The 15,922-nt window shown below is 41.2% G+C and overlaps 1 protein-coding gene across 1 annotated transcript in view; it reads right to left on the bottom strand.

Annotated features, from left to right (window-relative positions):
• Window positions 1-15,922, bottom strand: part of GLG1 (golgi glycoprotein 1) — an 85,962-nt gene that overhangs the window by 11,730 nt on the left and 58,310 nt on the right. Inside the window, exons 9-18 of the mRNA XM_074881704.1 lie at window positions 10,193-10,314; window positions 9,427-9,528; window positions 7,377-7,530; window positions 5,595-5,732; window positions 4,768-4,854; window positions 3,800-3,862; window positions 3,001-3,114; window positions 2,511-2,599; window positions 1,509-1,626; window positions 440-532 (exon numbers count right to left, since the gene is read on the bottom strand). Of these exons, the coding sequence (XP_074737805.1) occupies window positions 440-532; window positions 1,509-1,626; window positions 2,511-2,599; window positions 3,001-3,114; window positions 3,800-3,862; window positions 4,768-4,854; window positions 5,595-5,732; window positions 7,377-7,530; window positions 9,427-9,528; window positions 10,193-10,314 (1,080 nt within the window). The remainder of the gene's footprint in view (window positions 1-439; window positions 533-1,508; window positions 1,627-2,510; window positions 2,600-3,000; window positions 3,115-3,799; window positions 3,863-4,767; window positions 4,855-5,594; window positions 5,733-7,376; window positions 7,531-9,426; window positions 9,529-10,192; window positions 10,315-15,922) is intronic.

The following is a 15,922-nucleotide window of genomic DNA, read 5'->3' on the forward strand; positions in this document are numbered from 1 at the left end:
CCTGATTTGTGCAGTTAAGTCCCCAGTGACAAGATTTTATCAAAAGTCATTACCAGGACTTGCTTTAAGATCATCTTTTCTCACAAAGATTTAAGGAGATGAAGAAGGTCACCTGGCCTTCCTCCAAAACACCAAACCTCATCTTGCAGACATTATGCATAAGAAGTCTTGAGCAACATTTGCAGTAATCAGCTGCTAAGAGCTTAGAACTAGCACTAACTGAAAAATGAAGTGCTCACAGCATTGCATGCACCCAGGATTAATGCTTGTGAACCAGTGAAAAAAAAAAAATATTTAATGTTCCAAAATACTGCCAAAAGATTTCGGTGATACCAAAATGAAAATCTAAAGCTGCGCTCACAGGGGCAAAAGTGTTCTTCAGAAGTTTTCTGAAATGAAAGTACAAATTAAATTATAAATTATTAATAAAATCCATTACCTGAGCATTGCCGTAGGGCACGTTCTGGCAGTAATTCTTGATGTCACTTTTACAAGCCTCATACAGTTCTGGTTCAAGTCTGATATCCTCAGTCTGCAGGATAAATTACAATAGGAACTTTTAAGTAGGACTCTACAAGACTATTTTACTTTGTTAATATATTAACCAGAGCCACCTACTCACAAAAAGCAAGCAACTCTCACAAGAGGCTGGTCTCTTTCTTTGAATTTAAGGGTCTTGGGTGTGGGAAGTGATATTAGTGGGAAACCAACTTTGCAAATCCATGCAGAGGATCAGCTGGCTTTTTATACTGAAGAAAGGGTTTAAACTGAATTTTAGAGCTGGCAAGTTGTTTCCACTGCTCCTCCCAACAGGGCATCAACACAAATGTCCAAGACCACTAAAATCTTACATATTAATAGCCACCTATCTATTGGGTGACCTGGAGGATGTGAATGAAGTTTCCTGCTTTTAGTGAAACCCAGCATTTGAATTTTTCCATACAAAAGGCAAGCGTGCTGCCTCTTCTGATATGGGCCTACTTAAGGCGAAGCTTTCATGCTCGAACAATATCTACTGGACAAAGACCTTAAATGTGTATTGCTGCAAGCACTGCAGCAGGAAGCTGAGAGGCAGCCTTGCCTACCAGAACACATACTACTCCTATTTATCCACTGAGGAACTTAGAGCAGCTGGAGTCGAGTTGCTTCATCTGTGCTTCTTTCCTCAGTCTGTAAAATGAAGCTTTTATTCTCTCCTAGAGGACTTTTAAGGACATCAGCATGTGCAGCACGTTGCTATCTAACACTAAATATAATCACTTCTAGCTGAAATTCCAATGACCACTTAGCTTGCCTTAGCCTTCATGAGACTATATTTAAGGCATTAGACAATCATTACTTTCACCGTGAAGGGCATTTGAGCCTCGTGTTGTAAGAAGAGTGGAAAAAATAAGTTGGATACATCTTACAAATGAGCTTCTTTTTTTCCAGGGTGGACAAACCGGGAAGTTTTAATTGAAGGACCTCGCTAGAAGAGCAGGCAGATCAAGTGTTTCATGCATGTTTACCATCTCTAGCTCCTCAACACGCAGCTGTTTGCGGCACTTCAGAGAGACCCTGTGCTCCTTGGCATCCTGTAAAGTATCATTGCGCACAGTTGTGCTCAGACAGATCACTACATCCACCCTGCGGAAAAGAAAATAGCTTTTTATTCGTATACCCTCCACTTAGACCAGCCAAGACCGGTGTTAGATCACAACATCACAGAAACTGACCCCGAGAATCCTAACACAAAATAAAGTCCTTGTGCATCTATGCTTACTTCTAACCTGAGTACAGCTCTATGTAGAGCAACTGGATCATGATTAAAACCTGTATCTGATGCTATCTAACCGGAGGCTAGACCAGCAGACAGGAAGATATTCGAAATCCCACCACAGCCCTGCCCAGCAATACCTCTGCTCTTAAATCACATGAAAACTTTAGAAAAGCTTTACTTAATCTGAGAAATAGGTGAAGGTGAATACCTACATGGCATTGCAAACAATCCTTTTGCATTATGGGAAGGGCATTTATATCATAAAATGGAAATAGACTTGCTATCCACGAACAGGGTTGACCTTGTGTATAATTTAGCCTTACATCATTGCAGTAGGCCATTAAAAAAACCCTTATACTGAGATGAATAAACCAGCTAAAATAAGTGGGATATTTTCCCTCCCGGACCAGAAACTGGAACAACAGTAGCCAGCATCCAAGACGACAGTGAATCTAGCAAGGATATAAAACATCTTGGGAGATGCAGTCCACTGATCGTAACCATTAGCTATTTTCAGAGCAAGAAAAATAAAGAGGACAGGCTTGTATGCAAGAGTAAAGCAGAAGTAATTTTAAAGAGGCAGCCAATGCCTCTAACTTAAGCATCTGCAGAACACAGTCACTAAGGGAAAACACACAAAACAATCAGCCTTTAAAAGGAAGTCCAGTGCTTTCTCTCCCATCATGAAATATCCTCTAACTTCGCCACGTATTTCTACATTCACATTGCTGTTTGGTCAGGTACTACATACTTCTTTTTGATGTTGGGGCAAAGTTTCAGCACATCCTCCTTGCAAGCCATTTTAAACTTGTAGGAGAACCTAAAATCTTTCATTTGAACCTGCAAAAGAGAAATGAGGAAAAAAACCAACTTTGGTCACCTGGAGAAAAAAAAAATAGAAAAGAAAAATGCTGCCCAAAAGAACACCTGTTGAATTATACAATCAGTAAATGCTTTCGTCCACAACTTATTATTAATGGGGAAGCAAGGGGGACATTGCACTGCTGAAGAAGCTGGGACCTATCTACCGTATGCCAGGAAGGAAGGAGAACCTGAAAATAAATCATCTCCAGAAGTGACCATTTATGACCAGGCACGCAAGTACCACTGTCTGAATTCACAAGAGCACTCTAAATAGTGAGAAATCAATTTCAAAGAAGGAGGGGTTTCATAATTAGCTAATTCACATCCTCAACGAACAGAAGAGGCTTCCGTTGACAGTGGAGAAAAGCACTGCTTACCAGCTGGAAATGAGTAACTCCGATTGCACATTTTTCATTCATTTCCTTCTGGTGTTTGTTCTGTATTAGACACTCCATCAGGTCCCCAGAATCAATCTGGTTATCTGCAACCTCCTGAAGAAGAGATGAAAGGCTTAAAAATGAGCTACTCTTACAAGTCATGATTTTTATCCTCTTTGAGCCCACTGTGACCAGGAAATAATGGAATTTACGGTCTCACTGTATTGTGAGCTTACACTCACCATTAACTGACCACAAGAGAGTTGTACCATGCAAGTATTCATAGACATAGTCCAGAAAAGAATCATCTCAGGCACATGCCCACTATAGATTCAGGAGAACATACTGCAGAGCCTCAATGTTTACATGAAGTACCACAGTTAGGTGCCTTCATTGCTATGTAACAACTCAATCCTAGAGCAATGAAAGAAGTTATTTCAGCAATGCTGAGCAGCTGCACAGAGTGGAGTGGCTAGACACGCTGCTCAAAGGCAAGGGGAAGGAAAAAAGTTCAGCTTTTAACCCACTGCAAAGAGTGCCTTTTTCCAACTACAGAGCAGTTTTCATCTCCAAACTCTAGCTTTTATGCTAGGGCTCTGACAACAGCAGGAATACTAGATAGAACTAACAATTTTTGGTTTAGGGTGGCTTTTTAATTAGAGACTTTTGTAACTGCTTACGTCTGATTTTACTTTTGAAGTGTAGCATGAACACCAAGAACTAATACTAAAAAGTCTCTAACCTTTCCCAAACAGTGTTTCTTCCCCCAAAGACATTCACACTATTAAATAGCACTCACGTGACAGAATGTCTGGATAATGGGCTCACACGCTCTCATCAGCAAGGCTTCAATTTGAATGTCCTGCAAAAAATACGCAGTATTTCATTTTCATAGTGAATGGACAAGAAAAAAGGCTCTGAGAAAAACCTGTGGTAACAAGTTAAAGTCAAGCCAGTTTATAAGGGTTTTAGAAAGATGCAATCCAGAGAGCTTTGCCCTTCGGTTCTGGAAATCCTAGGGGTCACTCTTGCCAACAGCATGGCAAATGCAAGACAAGCCTTCCAGCTTAAGGGAAGAGCCTGCTCTCCACAGAAACTCATTGCTTCGATACTTCAGCCAACCTTCTGCAAACTGGATGCTACAGCACCAGAAATCACCTTACACCTAGGCAGGAGATAAAGATTAATAATAGTTCTGAGCAAACTGTTTTATAACCACTGGAAGGAAGCTCTCCCTAGGGCACAGTGTAAACTTTAAGAGACACGGGAAAAAGTCTGGGCCAAGATAGTCAAATATGCAGCTTCATAAAATAAGTAAAGCTGCTGACCTCACTGAAAGCCTCTAATGATGCACCTGGCAGTTACTTCTTGCAAAATTTTTGGGACAGAGGGAGGGAAGTTGCAATATGGTACTCAAAACTACTTGCAAGCAAGACCAAGAAGAAATTAAGTCCCATGACATATCTTGACTTGTACTAAGGGTAACTGGGTTACCTGGGCAAGAAATTTTAGTTTCAGCACCATTATTGATTTTAAGCAGGAGAAATGTCATCACCAGCCTAAAATCCTGAACTGCTGTTCAGTTCTCTTCCTCAAGAATCCCACATGAAAACTTATATTGTATGGGGTAGAATGGATGGTCTCTGCTTGATCAGAGCGCTGTATTTCTGCAGTTACTCTAACCTCATTTTTTTCATCACTATCAAAATGACATGCTTACTAGACATGCTCAACTACTGCCTTTAACCCAGGCTGAAAACTGCTCACCTCAGATTCCAGCTCAGTGAGGTTTCCCACTATGTCTCTGCAGTCAGACACCAAGTCATCAAGATGGTCCTGAAGGCATTCCAGCTCCTACAAAAACAGACATTTTAGTGTGTGATCCAAGAACCCAGTTTGAAAATTTGGGCTTGAAATAGTGCAACACACACAAAACTGCCCTCCTCCTTGTAAAGTCTTAAGTCGTTTAATCCCACTCCTCTACTGGCACTCCCAGAACACATACACATAATAGTTATTGAGAATGTTGGTCTAGGATGTAACTGCTTGTTCTCAAAAGCAGCATGATGTGCTTTCACTTCTGGAATATCACATTTAATTTGCTCTTCACTTCAAAAAGACAATGATGTATGTTCTGCCGCATCTGCTGTTCAACGGCTCCTCCCCTACAGCTACACTAGAGCACAACAATTTAACATGAAAGTATTTGTTGAAATTTTCTTAAGTAGCAGCAGATGTTAGTTCAGTTATGTATAAACACAGGAAGCATGTCAGTAATTGCCAAATGGAAATGGGATAAAGTTTATGTGGGAAATGACAAGCTTGTAACAGAATATTAAAAGTAAGAGTCAGGGTGGGGTGGGGTTCCTTCATCAAAAAGTCCTTCTCGTTCCCTTACACATTTGAACCTACTGAAGCCATGCAGTAGGTGCAAAGCTTCATCTCACCTCTGTCTCTCAGTCCAGTGTAGATTATGCTTCAAACTAAAAGCATTTTTAATATAGCTAACAGTAAGATGTCCCTTTATCCCCTTTCTTGCCCTTCCCACCCCTCCAGCTCTGCAAATGAATTAGCAGTGTTACTGTGTACAGTACCTGCCCTGTCTCCGTTTTTTCACTGCACCACTTTCCCAAGTCAATCATGCACTTGTCCTGCAGGGCTGGGTCCAGCTTCACATCCATGGCACGCTGATGGAGGATTCTCTGCACCTCTGCTCTGCACTCTCGTGATAGCTGCAAAGAGGGCAAAGAGCGGTGAGCGTCTCTAAATCCCTACAGTGCAAACAAGATGCTGTCAGGTAAGGTACTGAGCGAGCACGAATGCCATCAGCAACCCCAGAAAGTACAGAACAAATCCTGAACTGCTCAGCATGAGCCTGCTAGGGCTCCCGCAAGCGATTCAGGCTCCAAAAGAGTTTGGAGCTCTGTCATTTAGTTTGGATGGAGGCTCCTTTCATTCCACTAAAATAAATTTTATATTCTTAAACCTTCACCTTGCTTTTGAAATGAGATGTCAAGGTAGGTCCCTAGATTATCTGCTGCAATGCCCCCTTCACTCAAAGCCTCAGACCATTCTGGAAAAGAAAGTCAAAATAGCTCATGCCCTCAACACCAAAAAAGAAGCCCAGAATGAGGCAATATAGTGCAGCTGTAACTTCTCATCAGCAATCCCCACTGCAGCACATCAGAGACAGCATTTGCAAGACTGAGGAAACAACAAATTGTAGAAAATCAAGGGATACTGGTATGGTGCTTGTCAGACCTAAAATGCACTGATCGAGGCTTAAAACTTTATAGATTTAAAAATCCGAACTACTGGAAGTTACCTAGCATTCTGTGGACAGCACTAGAAAAAAATTACAGATCTCTGATGAGTTTGCTTTCAAATGCTAAATTTCAAAGTGACAGCTGCTCCCTTAGCCTACTTTCCACAAGAAAAATACATTTAAAAGCCTTTTCTCTCTGATAGATTATTTGCAGGGAGGCTATTGATTTCTTTGGTCAGCACTAATATAAAAGGGAATTAAAAAGTCTCAACTCAGCAGACTAAGAAGCTGCATTAAAAAAATTATTCCTAAAAGAGAGATGCTTTCAATCAATACTTGACCTCTGCCACAAAAGACCTTTTAAATCAAGCTGTAGAAATTAATTTTTAAGCCAGGCCATTGTGTAGACCCACCAACTCTTAGGGGCTGTGGCTAGGAGCGCCAAAAGAAATGGAACCAGCTGCTTTCAAGGGAGTGTCTTGATAAAGGCACGAGAGGGCAGCAAACTTGAAAAGAGTAGCTCTGAACCAAACAAATGTGACCATGGTGGATCTCCAGACTGCACAGCAGCAAGTCAGATCCCTACTGTCTTCGTGAAAGGCAGCATAAGCACATTTACCAGTACAGTATGCTCCAAAGAACTGAAAGGATGTTTTATATCAATAGGAAGAATTTAATGAATTATAATCTGAAGTTGTACTCAAATCAAAACTTAATCAGTAACAGCCTAGGAAAGCTGGGCTTGGAACTCCTTTTTGCACAAAACCAATTTTGCAGCTATGCTAGCTATCTATAAGGAATCACATTCCTCTTTGGAAAGACAAGGGGAAGGACTTGCACTGTGCCTAAACACACATACATAAGATGTTGTCAGCACACGGTTCCCCCTGCGGGCAATTGTTACATCCTGATGCGGCTACAACAACACAGACCTTCAAGGCACGCTTGAGGAGGAGTTGGGCATCCAAAGCAGTGCAAGTACCACCTATGGTAAACGGTTTTAAGTAGCTTTTGCAAGTTCTTGCAGTTTTAGCAGGTGTCCAACTTCCAAACAGCCATGCAACCCGTCTATCACAGATTAAAGAGCAGTAAATTGCGCACTAGCACTTACCCTCCTTCCTTGCTCCTCTGTGCGGTACGCATGCCTGTACAAGCAGGAGAAAACAGCCCCTGGAGGCATCAGCTCACTGGTCTCATTCCAGCCATGGGTATGGCATAGACGGGAGGCGTCTCCCTGACACTTGCGGTAAAGGACTGTATCCAATCTGCAAACAGAAGAGTTATCATGAGCACTTCATTCAAACCTTTAACGTTTTTCATATTCTGAAATGCTTTTGGGGCAGAAAAATCCACTTCCAAGTTTCATACACCAACACATCATTCAGCAGCAGCATCTAACCAACGGAACCAAGAGGTCGTAAAATGCCTGTCACTCAATTTGCAATCAACGCCCTAATCTTGCAAAAATACACCAAGGTCTTCAATTTTTCATTGCTTCTTGAAGCGCCTCCCGTTCTCTTTTGCAGCATGCCAGCCAAACGCTGACACATGAGAAATCATCTCCTTGATGTCCTAAAGCAGCAGAAAGGCAGGTACGTACCATGTTTTGCTTGGATATCTTATGTGTACTTTGTACTGCTGCCATTTTGAAATGCCAGTTTCATAAAAATCTGAGTTAGATTGATTATTGTCTGCTCTGGGTTTGAGCTAACTGAAGACTCAGCATCCCTTACTTCTGCATGCAAGAAAACTGCAAGTGCCAGTCTCTTAAGATGATATCTAATTACATTAAAGCTCAGTGACATATTGCCAAGTTTCCAAAATGGAAACTTCAGATTTCTACAACACTTTGGAAGGCAAACATCAAGTGATTATCAGTGGACACAATTATATAAATAATGATAATAAGAAAATAATTTCTTCTCCAGGCATCTGTGCTAGGTGCACAGTTAACACAACAGTTTTTATAAGCCAGTCCTAGGAAACACTGCTTAAACAAGAAAGATGAGTTAATGTTGCCCAGCCTGCATTATGAATTAAATTATCTTTACTGCCAGCAAAATGCAAATACTCAGTCTTCCTTCTTCCAATCACTTAAATTTGGCTCAAGAAATTAATTACCTGCTGGAAACATGGCAAGGCAGGAGAACCAGCAATGAAGGGATACAGGAAGAGGAGGAAAAAAGTGAAGTATTCTTGTCTACCCACGGAGACAGTTATCAAGATGACCAAATAAATGGCCACAAAGCCCTAAACTCTCTGATCCATGAAGCCCCATGTATTTTAAAAGCAGAAGGTTCACTGAGCACGTCAGGTCCTAACTACTGGCAGTGCTGCCCATAGATACAGCTATGAGTCATATTTTCTTAATGTTTGATTTGAATGCCCTCTGCAGTAATCAAACCCCATGACTTCTGGCCTTACTTCCTTGTGGTCACTGAGAACAATTACTCCATTTCTTGCAGTAACCCCATTTGATGTACTCTACTTCCTCACCTCTCAACCTGCTTCAGAAGAAAAGCCAAACACTTATTCTTTCTTCACTAGCCATATTTATCAAATTTATACTCTCTTCATCTTAACCCACAGAGACACAGGGGGTCTGTGTATATTTAAAACAAAGCACTGCCATCTTTGGATGAGAAAGTTGAAAATGCAGTGCTCCAAAGGGAATTATATCTGCTCTACAGGCTGTAACCACACCTAGAGAATTTGAAAAAAGGCAGAAATGAAAACAGGGAGCCTCTCACACAGTGGCTCTTTGTTATACTTAGTTTGGTTTTCCGAACTCTCATGTTGTAGCGCTCAGAGCAGATAAAACTGGCTGCCACCTGCACAGAAAGTGACCTTCAACTTCAGTAAGCCCAGAGAGAATTCTTTTAATTACAGATGCATTGAATTTCAGAGCTCAAACTTGACACTTTTTAGGGTTGCATCATTTCTAAGTGAGTACCTGATTTAAGTGGACATCACACTTACTTTGTCTAAGCAGCTTTTGCTTCTCTGTTCCAGCCCAACATTAATGCCCTACAGACCTGGCATGCTTAAAAGTCCTCTTCTGAACAAGCATAAGCTATACCATTTTACAAGGAATTGCTAATGCATACAAAACACTAAACACAAGCATCAAGTGAGGATCACTCTTGTTTTACAGTACTCACTTCCAATCACGAGATATAAAATACTGGAGCTCCAGGAGCCTATGCTCACAGTCCTCTACCATCTTCTCAGTATACAAGTGCTCCATCAGGCAAGACAGAATCCTGAAAACAGGGTAAAAAAAGTTAGGCAAGAGACTTATAATCATGCTGAGCTTCCTTCTAACCGTTGCTGTTGCCAAATCAGCCTTTCCAATGAACCACAGATAACAGGTTCAAACAGAGTGAGGATCCTTTCCTTCCTTCAAAAAGATGACATCTAAACCAACTGTATAGCACATTTGTACCCTCTTAAATCCCACTGTTTTAGTTATCTCAGCAAGTCTGATATATGACAAAGTCATAAGGAATATTTTATGTAAAATCTGGCTCAGGAGACAATATATATCAGACCTGAATAAAGGAGACATTTCTCTCTTCAGTATGGGTTTGCTTAACCGGCCTTTCAAGGCTTGTTATTTTTCTTCGTGATATTGCTAAAGACTTACGTAGTAAGAGAAATTAGCACATCAAATGTTACAAATTTAATCCAAGCACCTGAGATAGCTACATCCTTCACCAGTGTTAAACCAGCCCTGTTATAAAAATACTAGCCTGCTTATACAGTTGGAATGAAGACCAAGCTCAGTTCACACCTCCAAGCCTGTAAGAATTGCTAGCTTGGAGTCCATAATTTCTGAACACGTTTTAGTATCTATACTGGTCAGCCACACCATCTTCAGGGATGCCCGGAAGAAACAAAAATCAGTTGTAACTGAGAGCCACCTACATTGGGTCTCCAGAGCGTATGTGCTTGCAGGCAGTCTGTATCACCGATTCACAGGCCTCGTTCAACGCTCGGTCAATGCGATAATCTGCACCGGGGTCAGTTTCTTGAATCAGTGTTTGAAGCTGGAAGAAAGAAATTGTGGATAGGAAAACAATTTATAATCATCAAAATGGGAGCACTTACAACTTGTCAGCGTGGCAACTTATGTCAATAACAACACTACCACGTATGACCTCTGCTCTACAGTTGCTTATTTCAAATGCTTGTGCTGCCAACTCAATTACCAGACATGGGAGTCCAGTGCTGCTGAACCCTAATTATCCTTATGAAGCAGACCAGGAACACTGGATGAGACTGGTCACATACTGAAGGTCAAGTGTGTACCTGGACCACTTACATACCAATTTACAAATTGAAACTGGTAAAATTTGAATATTGTATTTTTGATCCACCCTCATCCCATAAGACTGATGATACCAAACATGTAAATCTCTCACACTTCCATGAAGACTATCTACTGTTCTAAACTGAAACCCAAACCAGTGTTTAAAGACCAGATGCCTAACTACAAACGAAGCTTAAAAGTGCTTTTCAATTGCCTGGAGAGAACACAAAGGTTTCACTGAAATACAGGATAAAATGTCCTGGTCTGCTGGCCCATGAAATATCTTTTCCTCAGGCATGCCTGCTCAAGATTTGAGAAGCCAGAGTAACCACAATTTGGTCTATATTAAACAATTTTTAATATATAAAAATATAAAACTATATGATTAAATATATAAAATTATATGTAATACCATATATATATATATATATATAAAAAACACGAAAGTGTTTATCTACTTAAGAGAAGCCATGGTATAAGTGAAAGATGAAAACAAAAACTTTCCAGAGATTTCGAGGTGTGCCAACTTGAAGCTGTGATATCCCTGCACTCCTTTTGCGACTTCTAAATATTTTCAACTGTCATAGATAAATAGAGTATGAACAGTTTCATCAAGTCCTTTTTTCTTGTGAAACAGTTATTACAATTAAAGCGTCAGAAAAATAACTGTCTCAATAGGGAAACATAATTTAACATCCACAGCACTGAGCTTCAAAATCAGATACAGACAGGTCATCTTCACGTAGCTCATGACATCTGAACGTGAATTTGGGAGGCATTGGGTAAATCTCATCATCTCACTTAACCTATCGTTTTGGGGAGAAGGGTAGCTTTCTGGGCCATCGCTCAGTCCAAGATCCTCACGTCCCACTTCATTTTCCACCAAGCTGTGAATTCCCAAAGACTGACACAGGGCGAATTGGCATCATCATTCAACAGGCAAGCATTTTTAGCTGACAAGTTTGGAGGAAAAGGAGAGCTTGCTTAGAAGGCAACTGCACACCAACATCAAATGGTCTATGCTGTTAACATCTTGACACTTACTTAATGATTTTTGCTACTGGCCCCCAGCCCAACTAAATCAAAAGCACAGTTACAATTTTATCCTCCACCTTTCGAAGTCTGCACCTGAACACCATCCAATGAAACCTTCAGGGGCAAAACCCTAACATCACAGAACACAGAGAAGAAAAAAGCATCAGAGAACTGGAGAAAAGACAAGCTAGTGCTATTTATCCAATAGGAAGCTTGTAATCAAGAAGACAGACCACAGACTGCCTGGGAGGAACGCAGGATTTCCTGCAACTTGCTCTTGGCCCAAGTTAATCAGGCCCAGCCTCAGTTTCTAAGAGATGCAGGCAGCCCGAAAGAGTGCTGCCTAGCAGGCACCAGCTGTTGATTCAAAAATGCTTGGGGTATTTTCACTAAAAAATAATAATAAAAAAGAAACATTTTATACAACTCTGACAGTGGTCCAACAGAAGCCAGTACGGGATCCAGTTCCTAACATGGAACTAAACCTTAATCAGCAGGAAAAGTGAGAAGTGATACATCCGTAACAAGCTTTGTAAGAGTCAATGCAAGAAGCAGAAGAACGTGGTAGTTCTGCTGGCATGCACACACACATAGCCTGTGCAGATGGGCAATACTCTGCACTAAAGTGCTGGGATTGCTTCATGGCAGATATTTACATAGCAAAAGGAATCAAGTACGATTAGTGGGATTACTCCCTCGAGGACAAATGGGTGAATAGAACCTCCAACCCGACACTTTCTTACACACACAGTTTAAATAAACTGGCCAGAGCATTACGTAGGCAGGATTCTTCCTCAGGTCTCAGTTTAAGTGGTATTTGTGTTGCTGTCAAGTGGAAGAGGCCAAAGTGCACTGGGTACAACAGCCTGGAAGCACCAGATCACCTCCCAGTCTCTCTGGCACGACTGCAGGATTCCCAGTCCCAATCTTCAACCACATGCAAGACGCACAGCAGCGAGCCAGCTGCCCTAACTGCAGGGGCAAAGGAATAATTTGGCACCAGTGATAAAAGTGAAGGTTTTATAGGATCCTCCTCCCTTCCACAACAAACCCTTGTAGCTGAAAAGCAGCTGGATAAAACTTTATAATCATCTGAACTTTTATCCTGATGTGGAGCTAAAGTAACTATCAATTAATTAGCTGTATTAGAAATTGAAAGCAGAAATATCTGCCCTTTTAGCAAGGATTATAGTTTTCCATGCTCAAGGGACTGAACAGGAAAAAAAAAAAAAGACAAGACCAGAGCAACATAACAGCCACATATTTGAAAAACAGTTTGCCAGCAGCTCTAGCATAAAATACTGCTTCACTAAGCGACACCATAGGTGCTAGACACTGCCAGTACAGCTGTAGCCCTTTTATGGGCTGATGCTCACAATTAAGGGACACTTATATCTGCTGTCCGATGATCTACAGCATGGCAGACCCGCCCTCCCTATGTGCAGGATCTCCATCTTTGAAGAAGAATAACATGACACTGACATTTGCAGAAGACTATTTAATGACTGGAACATATCCAAGCTGGATATGCTTCCCCAAAGTAAAGAAGAACTTGTTTTACTACTTCTGGAGCATGTCTTCCCAGTATCTCCTTCAGATGATAATTTTTTTCTTAATTAAATGCATGCTCCCATAGAAGTACATTAGTAGTATAAATAATAGGAGCCTTACCCTTTGCTTCAGAACAGGCAGGGAGCTCTCCAAGATGGCAAAGTCAAACTGCAAACAGCCCTTAAGAGGGCACATTAGAGTGGTGCTGTGGTATGCTGGGGTGAGGAAGGTACTTAAGCCTACAGTTAGGCAAGATACAGCTGACCAAACACCCAGGAGATTTTTAGAACTTAAGGCTGAACCATTTATGCCACACAGAAAGCCATCATTCCTCTCCTATTTACAAAATTTAGGCATTTTGGCAAGTTCACTGATCGAAACAGAGACAAAAAAACCACACAGCTCTTAAGACGTTAGGGTTTAGGCACGCTTCTTCATATGCAAAGATCATTCTGGTTGAGGTGTCACAAGAAACAAAATCTCTCAGATCAAGAGACTGGGGTTTGAGAAGGTTTGAGAACGCGTTTCACTGACAGTTTTAAGTACAAAGAATCACTCGTGTTCCTCGTGCAGGAAAGGGTATGAGCAGATGCTCCTGCAGGAAAAGAAAATCATGCAGGTTTTTTGGTTATGTTTTGTTGTTTTGGGATTTTTTTGTGTTGTTTTTGGCAGATGGGCAAGCGTCTTCCTTTCATAAGGCAAACAGAATCAGAGCAAACCTTGACAGACAGGACAGTAAGTAAAAACAGATCCAAATTAGATGCTTCCCATTCCAATTTCCTCAAGCAAACTGTCTAGGCAAGCATGTCTGAACAATTTCAGGACCAGTCCTACTGCTTTGAGCCAGCCAAGAAATCAAAGTGCTGTTTTAGCATTACCTACTGATGCTACTTAAAAGCACAGAGACACAAGTTTTTGACTCCACATAGAAGAGACAACATCTGGAGATGGGCCCGAAGCACTGCAGCCAACTCTGCTGGGACAACCCCAAAGCAACCATGTTGCTTTCCTCTGTTTCTGCAGGTGATAAGGTAGAGAGGCCACAGACCAGTGGCTCCACCATCAACAGCCACATCAAAGTTCAATCCGAGAGCATCAGCACCATGTTCCTGAAATAAGAATCGCCCAAGAACATCAGAAAGCAAGGACCAACATCAGTCAGCTTTGGTCCAGCTGGACTTGGGCTGAAGCCACGCGGAACAAGCAGTAGCCAGCAAGCAAGCAGGAGATGGCTGAAGCAGCCATCCTGTGTGCAGAGGAGCAGCCACTGGCGGTACAAAGTGATAGGAGCTCTCACCAACATTACATTGTAGACAAGAAACCCCAAAACAGTCCATGCTCTTTGATGCAGTCTGCTTACAGTTTTTGGAAACCCTGACACAGGTCAATCTTTCCCCCATGAATGAATTTACCAAAGCACTTCTGAGACCATCCACATGTCTCAAAGACTGAACTATACTGACACGTGGCAGCTAAGAAGCCGAGAATAAGCTTCAGTAAAGCATCTGTGGCTCAGCAGAAGCATACAAAGGTGCTCTCTAGGTATCCAAAAGGAACTCAAGTACTTCAGCTACTATGATGGGATGGACCTCTAACTTGCCTTCTTCACGGCCTGTTGTATGGGCCAAGCTCATGACAGGGAGTTTGAGTCTCTCACACAAGTCACACAGTATCTGTAAGGGTTTGGGACAATATTCTCTTCCTTACAAAGATAATTTACCTACCACAGAAGGTAAAAGCCAGAAACTCATTCTAACACAATGAATCAGAGCAAAACCAGTGACAGCTGAGTCAACCATTACCATTCAAATACAAAAATATCAACAATAAGTGCGTTTAGTACCTCAGGTTGTAGGCAGCTATATAATAGCACCGTGCCAGTCCTCTGGAAACAGAACACTGGATAGTTTATCCTATTCTTGCAATCATCTATTTCTTCTTGCCCATAAAAATACAGACAAACTAAACATATTTTATAAAATCGACACTTAATTTGATCCTGCTGTCTTTTGCACAGAGAACAGAAAACAGGTCATTCAACTTGACAGGGAGTCATGGACAAGCCTTGCTGTTGCATCAATTTACTGTACAAAAATAAAGCAGTAGCTTAAATTTAAGAGAACTGAAAAAAACTCCTATAGATTTCTATAGACATTCCTTTTCTCCAAAAGTCTGAAATCTCCTATCACTTCTGTGGGTCCCCTGCCTTGATTTATGACTTGTTCTGAACATGCACTTCATGATCTGGAAGTTATTCCTAAGACGGACTGATCTTCCCACAAATTGCAAATAATCAAGTTCTGAGGCAGCAAGTTCAATTTAATATTTAAACAGAAACAAGTATGCAGCTTTTCACACTGATGTTGCAAAGCATAAGTCATGCACTACAGCTCACCGCAGAAATGACTCAAACTCTACAGCTGCTGCACCAATACACCTGGTAGTTATGCAGAAATAAGCTTCATCATAAAAGCATCCTATCCCTTACAAAAATTTAACAGATACTCATTTTTCTTTCATAACATACGCAAACTGGCAACATTTTCGGCTCAGGCATTAAGCCACATTTACAATGAAAATGGACTACAGCGGTTCCATGTATTGCAGGAGGCCAAGAGCCTAATTCCTACATCAGCACTAACACTCCCTAGACATTTTTTGCATTGATGTCACTTTTCCAGGCTCACAGGTCATTAAAAGCAGGTATTAAGTACAAAAAATGTAATATCACATTAAAAAGCACAAATGAGTTTGAATAA

The sequence above is a fragment of the Strix uralensis genome, chromosome 12 (genome assembly GCF_047716275.1).
Source record: "Strix uralensis isolate ZFMK-TIS-50842 chromosome 12, bStrUra1, whole genome shotgun sequence".
Taxonomy (NCBI): Eukaryota; Metazoa; Chordata; class Aves; order Strigiformes; family Strigidae; genus Strix; species Strix uralensis.